This window comes from Sinocyclocheilus anshuiensis, unplaced genomic scaffold, assembly GCF_001515605.1.
Source record: "Sinocyclocheilus anshuiensis isolate Anshui unplaced genomic scaffold, SAMN03320099.WGS_v1.1 scaffold710, whole genome shotgun sequence".
NCBI classification, from domain to species: domain Eukaryota; kingdom Metazoa; phylum Chordata; class Actinopteri; order Cypriniformes; family Cyprinidae; genus Sinocyclocheilus; species Sinocyclocheilus anshuiensis.
In genome coordinates, this window is record NW_015544201.1 from 567,435 (window position 1) to 575,987 (window position 8,553).

An 8,553-nucleotide genomic window follows, 5' to 3' on the forward strand; every position below is an offset into this window, starting at 1 on the left:
TACATTTTATAATAATTATAATAAAATATATATATTTTTTTTAAACAAAATTTAGTTACATTTATTTTTAAATCCAAAAAAAGTACTATATTCTTTAAAAATAAGTGTGTGCATCTGATGATTAAGTTTAAATACATTTTAAATAAATCTTGCTTTAAGGATGGTTTTTACACACAAAAGTCAATAACGTGCTCTTTGTCTGCTTTGTATATATCAGGCTGCCATTTAATAACTCTCTGGATGATCTTCTGGTCCCTCCGTCTACCACTGAGGGTCAGAGTGATGAGCGAGCTCTGCTGGACCAGCTGGACTCTCTACTCAACAACACTGACGTCATCGCTCTGGAGGAGATCGACCGTGCCCTTGGCATACCGGATCTCATCAACCAGGTACCCTGCCAGTCTGCTTCATGGAACAGATGCGTTCAGTTTATAAATCACAATCCTCAATGTTGTGGCGTTAGATATGTTAGAGCTGCTGCCTAGCCACATTCACTGAAAACCATCATCTTGGTCTTTTTTCTCTTTAGGGTCATAGTTCAGACCAGCCCCCTCCAACAGACCCCTTCTCTGGTCCTTGCCCGGGACCTGACTCCGCTATGGGTATGGACCCCAAGGGCATGTATAGGCAGGGCTACCCGGGCCCCCCTTCCATGGGGATGCAGGGCGGATATGGTCGTGGTCCCAACCCAGGTCCTGGCCCTGGACCTGGACCTGGTCCCATGCCAGGGCAGTCTGGACCAGGGTTTAACCCCATGATGAGTCAGATGAACCAACAGGGTGGCTTCCCCGGAATGGGCGGTATGGGCGCTATGCATCCTCGTGCTAATATGACAAGGCCTCGGATGGGGAATCCGACCAGATACCAGCTCCAGCAGAGACTGCAGGGACAGCAGGTGAGCAGCTGCCCTCCAATAACACTGACAATTTCTGCAGGAAGTGTAATCGATTATTGTGATGTTACAGCTGATGCACATTTTAGAAATTATAGTGTCCCAGAATCTATTTGCCCTTTATTATTTTGTGTACTGTAGGATTATGACTAATAATTAATTTTAAAAAATTATCGATTAGTCAGGTTAATTTTTTTGCTATGACAAAAAAACTGGTGCTGCGTCAAAAAATTGCATTCTTCCCTAATTTGTATGCGAGACGAGTAATATGTCCAAATTCATAGTATTAGGAAAAGCACCTGGATGACTTGGCTATTTTGCCGAGATTATAAAATGTGTATTTGATGGAGACTTTACCCGTGAGGCCACACGAGAGGATTAGTGAATTAGTGATTAGTGAAGCGGCGTAACTGTAGGTCACATGACCATATCAGCATGGCAAATTTAGTACATCCAATTTTCATTCATGCTACCCATATTCATGCTATATAGAACATATTTTTTTAACAGTTGCAAAGTAAATTTCAAACAAAATGTAGTATCCACTAGACCGTATGCAATATTGAATGCAGCCTGGTGCGCCACTTTAACTTTGGAAAAAAAAAAACACATTCACTTAAATTCAGATTTAATTGCATTTTTTTGGAAAATAACCACATATAGAAGATTATTAATGGCAAAAAAATCTTTAAAAAATGGGGAAAAAAATCATTGTATTAAGAGAACTTGCATTTTTGAGAACTGCAGTTGAGCATTATTGTAGTTTTAAACAGTGAATATTTTAAACATTTAGTAATAAACATTAATAATTTCACAAAATTCAGTAATAAATATTAGCCTTCCAAAGTTTAGTTCCAAAATATTCTTTTTAATTTTGAAATACCAAACTGGTAATATTTGGTTCATAATATTTCGATTACAAATTTAGCTCCACCATTTCAGTGGTTCAAATTTAGACGCATTTCAAGAATGTATGAGATTTACAGAAAAAGCAGTGCTTTTATTATATCAAGAGCATTTGACATTAATATACTTCCAGAGCAGAACATCCCAAACACTGATTAAATGTTGCTGTTGTTGTTTTCAGATATCTTGAGATTAAATTATGTTTGTTGTTATACATAAATTTTACATTCGAAATTGCCAATAATTAAAGGGGTCATATGACGTTGCTAAAAAAGAACATTATTTTGTGTATTTGGTGTAATGAAATGTGTTTATGCAGTTTAAGGTTAAAAAAACACATTATTTTCCACATACTGTACATTATTGTTTCTCCTCTATGCCCCGCCTTTCTGAAATGCATCGATTTTTACAAAGCTCAACGGTCTGAAAAGCGAGGTGTGCTCTGATTGGCCAGCTATCCAGTGCATTGTGATTGGCCGAATGCCTCAAGCTTGTGACGGAAATGTTACGCCCCTTACCATATTGTGATGCCTTGTCCCGGCCGGCGCGACGAGACAAAAACATGAAAACCCATTATAAACGAGGCACTTGTTGCATCCAGTGGGGACATAATTACAGATTATAATGACTTATACTGTCTTCTTACGCATTGCGTTGCATCGCGCCGTGTAAACATAAAACCATGTCTGCATTTGTGATCGGAGAAATGACAAACAACAAGAGCACTTGAAATCGCATCATATGACCCCTTTAAACTTGAAATCCTATATCCAACACAAGTAATGATATTTGCATGATAATTTTATTGTATTGATTAATCAGATTCAACATTTGAATGTTCCTTTGCTGCAGTTTTTGAACCAGAGCAGGCAGGGCATGGGGATGAGGCCAGATAACAACCCTGCAGGAAACCCTGGCATGAGACCCAGCATGCAGCCAGGCATGGGCGGACAGGTAGCTTTTCATCTTTTGATGATATCTGAAGCCTTATATGAGTTCATTTTCTCTTTTTAATATCGCCCTTCCTCTATCTTTCAGCCTGGTTTCCTGAATGCTCAGATGATGGCCCAGCATAGCAGAGAAATGATGAATCTTCAAACAGAGGTATCAAAAGATGATTTCAAAATATACCTTTCTGAGTCTCTCAGTGATGTTGTGTGGAATTGCATATATGATACTTAACCGCCATTGACAAAGTATGTAGTGTAACTGAAGTATAGGATTTTATGCAAGACTGATGTAGCAAATCATAACCAGTGTCTTTTGTAAAATAGTTTTAACCCTTTCAGATTTTAACCATTGCTTTCTCTTTTTCTGTAGATGAGAAGACAAAGGGTGATGATAATGATGCAGCAGCAGCAGCAGCAACAGCAGCAGGTTGCAGCCGGAGGCTTTAGTCCCCCTCCTAATGTCACAGCTCCTACAGGAATGGACAACCCTATGGCAGGACCACCAATGAACCAGCCTGGCCAGCAGCCCTTTAACTATGGAGGCAACTATGGTAGGCTAGTTATATTGGGATCTCGTTGTTTAAAAAAACGTACTATAAAATAATTAGTAATGAGACATGTTGGATAACACAATTGGAATAGAATAACAATTTGCTTGGGTATATCATTTGCTTTACGCATCATTTACATTACGTGCTATGCACTTTCTTGTTGCTTTTTTGTAAATATCTCTGTGTTGTGATTTCAGGTATGGGCCAGCAGGGGGACCCTTCATTTGTGGGAACAGGCAGCAGCCCCCCTAACAATATGATGTCTGGTCGTATGGGTGGCCCTCAGAATCCCATGATGCAACAGCACCCTCAGAGCAATCCTATGTACCAGTCTGCAGAGATGAAAGGCTGGGGACAGGGGCCCATGCCCATTAATAAGTAAGTTATAAACCCTTCTACAGCAGCCTGGAAATGCCAGAGAATTTTTGCTTTCAGGTCTTGAAAAACAATTTAATACAATGTCAAAAATCCTGAGGAGTCATGAAAATGTAATGGTAATTACTATAGTTTAAAAATATAAAATATTTTATATTTTATATAAAATATACACAAATAAATGTAAAATAAATACATTTAATATTTAAAAAGCATAGTTAATATCTTTAAAAATAATATGTAATATTCATTTTAACATTTACATTTTTTACTATATATTATTGTATTTCTAGTTAGGGTTAGTTCTAAGCTCATTTCTAAAATAAAATTTAACCAGCTAAAAATGCTGTAAAATAAATTGTAGAAATCATTGGTATCCATTGGTCAAAAGCAGATGTTTGTATTGGTAACTAATACTGAAATAAATAAAGCTAAATATAAATATAAAAAAGACAAAAGCACATAACACAATTACTTAAAAAAATTAAAATGAAGAATAAAAATAAAAGCGAATTCAAAACATTAATGTCAGTAAATACTAATATTTTAATAGTATATAAATAGTCCTACAATAATACTGGTGTGGAACACTGTTAAATAAACGTAAAACCTTTCAGACAAGAAGTAGTGAATTCATTGAACCTGTCAATCACAACAATCAAACATTAATACATGGTCTTTAATAGAGTTAAGCTTTATTGGGTGTATCTAAATCATTCTCCTGTTTGATCTGTTTCCTAGTTCATACGCGCAGCAGCAATATCCCCAGCAGGGGGCGCCGGGACAGTACGGAGGAATGATGATAAACGGTTCTATGCAGGGGGGTGTAAATGGCAACGGTGCAGGGCAGATGCCCCCAATGCAGGGCCAGATGGGCATGAATGCCATGGGCATGGGACGCATGCCAATGGGACCCGATCAGGTACAGACTGCGTTGATTCAGTTATATTTGCTTAAAGGAGTAGTTCATCCAAAAAAGGAAATTTTACTCACCCTCAGGCCATCCGATATGTAGATGAGTTTGTTTCATCATCAAAACAGATTTAGAGAAATTTAGGATTACATCACTTGCTCACCAATGGATCCTCTGCAGTGAATGGGTGCCGTCAGAATGAGAGTCAAAAACAGCTGATAAAAACATCACAGTAATCCACATGACCCCAGTCCATCAATTAATGTCTTGTGAGGCACAAAGTCTTATGTTTGTAATAAACAAATCTATTGTTAAGATGTTAACTTCAAACTGTTGTTCCTCTATCCATAATATTGCTTTATCCAGTGAAAAATCATCTGAATCAGGCTAGAAATATGCACAGATCAAACACTGTTTACAAGCAAAAACAGTCCAAATCTGTTCTAAACAAATATATTGGTAGGTTTTGATGTGAGAAGAAAACAGGAGATGGACTTTTTCACTGGAGCAAGCATTATTATAGATTATGGACTCAAAAGTGATGATTAAAATTAAGTTTAAACGCCTTAATGATGGATTTGTTCCTACAAACACACAGCCTTTTGCTTTACAAGACGTTAATTGTTGGTCTGGAGTCGTGTGGATTATTGTGATGTTTTTACCAGCAGCTTGAACGTTCATTCTGACGGCACCCATTCACTGCAGAGAATCCACTGGTGAGCAAGTGATGTAATGCTGAATTTCTCTAAACATGTTCTGATGAAAAACAAACTCATCTACATCTTGAATAGCCTGATGATGAGTGAATTTTCAGCAAGTGTTCTATTCCTTCAACTGCATTAAAACATGCCATGTGGTACTTGTTACTTATCTGTTCATGTTTAATGTGTGTTTTACAGAAGTACTGCTGAGGCAATGAGCCATCTCGGTCAAATCTGGATTTTAACCCGGACTCACACATCAGTCCATTGACGAAATATCAACATGAAGCTATAAAATCCACCTTGTAAAGGAGAAATCACTGGAAATCTCCAGTGAAAGCTTGACTGAGAGAGAAAAAGACATGGAAAGGGAAAGAGAGAGAGACTCAGCCTTCTCCGTGGGCTTCTTTCTGAATGTGCCCAGTAGTGAGTGCAGCAGGCTCTCTCCTGTCCCACATGGCTGTACTGCAGTACTTAACATAACCACCAGGGGGGAACAGAGTAGGAACGGTTGTGGTACAACTTGACAGTGTGGGGGAGCACTTTATTTTAAGGCTAGTACGCAAAGGATAGTTGCAATATATTTCTTGCTTTTCTAGCCTTATAGAACGATTATGTGCATATTGTCTATTTTAAATTTGTTTCGGACAAGCCTTGTTTTAATTAAAACCGTGAGAATTGTAAACACCAGAACTTCATCACTTACGCATATCAAAGCAATAATCCTCCTCTCAGTGCCACCGGCTCAGAGTGGTATGTCAACAAAAAGCATATGGTACCACAGTATTAGACAGGATTTTTTTTTTCTTTTTTTGTGTGAATAAGATTGGAATTGTAAATACTGTATGCTACATGTGTATCATACATGCTTTTACTACATACTTTTTTTGAGTTTGGGCCCGGATAGGTCCATCTTACCTATATTTTAGATCAATACTGCTCTGGGTTTTACATCTATTTGAACTTTTTTCAAAGGGAGAAAATATTTTAGGTTTATCTTTTCCAGCACAGGCTCTTTTTCTTTCTTTTCTTTCTTTTCTTTTTTTCCCAACAATGACTGCCATTGTTTTGATGGCACTTTTTCTAAATGTTTGACATCGGAAATGTGATGCAGTGACGGTTTCATCATTTTATTATCATTTCTATTTGTTCTTCTGACCGAAAAAAAAAATGGTGCAAGTTTTGCTCTTTAAGCTAGCTCTTACTAAGAAAAATAACTCACTTTCTCACTGTGTTGTACTGTCGGTTCTTCAGAAATCTACCTTTAAGAAACATGCACAATCCAAAGATATTTTTTCAGTCTTTTTTTCTGTTTTCTCAAGTTTGACTACAGAAATGTATCCATTTATATATGTTTTTGTGCAAATGCGCAGAGTAAAAGGTAAATATCATATGAACCTATTACTACATATTATGATTTTGTACTATATACTGTATACATACAAAACCAAGTATACCGGTTTATTTTTGAGGCCAGTTAATATTTTAGCAGTATTGTCTGTGCTTTTGGAGGGTTTCTCTATCATGCGGTTTATTCGCTCTTCAGTTTGTTTTGTAAGATTTTGATGATTATGGATATCTACAGAACTGCCAAGACAACTTGTAACTACACACCTCGTTTTAAAACGTTTCTTAAACCACTTTTAAGAGCCTCTCGGATGTGCTTTTTAAAAGTATGAGTAATAAGGAATCCATTCTGACAAAGACTCTCATCCGTGCATCTCTGTAGTGCAGTGATCCTCAGCCGCTTCATTAGTTCAGTCTTTATCATCAAGTGACTTCAAATAATGCTGATTCCCAGATGTGGGAATGACATACAGTGGGGAAACTAGCAAGAAGTCAGTCTCTTCTGTCTTTTCAGGAAAGCAACACTATCAGTTGTGTGCATTTCGCTAGGTTAATGTTGATTGTGACAACGTATATTTTGAAATGTTAATTCCGGGAAATTGAGGTTATTCTGGTGTGTTTTCAGAACTGGTTGACTGAGGGGTGTGAACATGGAAGTTAAGCTCACATTTTACAGGATGTAAATGACAATACACTTAATTATTTTACTTGATGTTGATATTGTTGTAAATAAAAGTTATATTTAAACGTGACATGTATTTCCTGCAGTCTCTCGTGTGTGAGATGTGTGTACATGTTTTTCTATCCCGGTGGGCAGGGCTCGAATTGAGCCATGCGGGGGGATAGCATCCCCCCCGGTTGAAAAAAATGACAAAAAGCATCCCCTTGGTATAAAACCACCATCCCCCTTAGATTAATGTTGTGTATTATGTAAAACTTATCATGCAAATGAAATGTTAAAATACTGTACTTATGATCATCCACAAACTAATTAGCGGCGATTGGCCAACTCGGTACTGTAACAAGCTGCTCACAAGCGGAAGCAAGTTTTCGTCATTTCCCGCGCAAAATGGTTCAGACGCAACTTTTGAAGTTCTTTAAAAAGAAGACAACATAAAAGGTATTTTTCCTTGATTATAATTTAAAGACATTCCCCGACATTATGTTATTGTGCTGTATGTGACTGTGAGGGATTGAGAGGCGATAGTAGAGCTGACATTCTCGAGTCACCGACTTTGCAAAAACCAAACAAAAACACGTCTTGAGAGTCCAAAAGAATTCACTGCGCGATGAAGCCTGTTAGAATACAGTTAGAATGCCCTTATAATTCAAGCAATGAAATAAAAAAAAATACCCATGTATGAGTTTTTACATTTTTATATTCATTGCACAAGCAATGTACTTTTCTGAATATCAGCATAAGTGCGCGAGCACAAATGTGCTATTAATGTTATACAACAGTGCATAGCAACCATAGACTGACTGTATGGGATAGCAACACGGTGTTTCGTTCCTTGAATGAATCAGATTTTGAACGAATCGAGTGAGCCAGTGAACAGTTCACTCAGATGGACTCACTTGTTTCGTTTCTAATTGAATCAGCTGTTTTGAACGAATCGTTTGATTTGAACGATTCAATAAATCATTCATTAAAACATTGCTGCCTTGCTGCCACCTACTGGCGGTTTTATTGTCATCATTATTTATCCATGACAGGCCTAAACCACCAGACAAGGTGCCTGCACTACCAACACAAAAACACATTTAGCAAAATATTGACCAAAATTCCTCCATCTCAGGCACCAGAAGGAAAAAAGCTTATAAATAATAGTTCATTGAATAAGGCTAATTTTTTCATTAAAAACCTTTTTAAAAATTACGCAAATTTTGTGATCATTATGTAAAATTAGCTACAGGA

At 37.3% G+C, this 8,553-nt stretch overlaps 1 protein-coding gene across 1 annotated transcript in view; it reads left to right on the forward strand.

Moving 5' to 3' along the window:
- LOC107696841 (nuclear receptor coactivator 3-like) overlaps positions 1 to 7,387 on the forward strand; it is a 53,896-nt gene extending 46,509 nt beyond the window's left edge. The window contains exons 16-23 of the mRNA XM_016497355.1: positions 218 to 389; positions 530 to 895; positions 2,651 to 2,752; positions 2,837 to 2,902; positions 3,119 to 3,299; positions 3,497 to 3,677; positions 4,416 to 4,596; positions 5,487 to 7,387. Of these exons, the coding sequence (XP_016352841.1) occupies positions 218 to 389; positions 530 to 895; positions 2,651 to 2,752; positions 2,837 to 2,902; positions 3,119 to 3,299; positions 3,497 to 3,677; positions 4,416 to 4,596; positions 5,487 to 5,498 (1,261 nt within the window). The 3' untranslated portion in view covers positions 5,499 to 7,387. The remainder of the gene's footprint in view (positions 1 to 217; positions 390 to 529; positions 896 to 2,650; positions 2,753 to 2,836; positions 2,903 to 3,118; positions 3,300 to 3,496; positions 3,678 to 4,415; positions 4,597 to 5,486) is intronic.
- Positions 7,388 to 8,553: the final 1,166 nt, after the last annotated feature.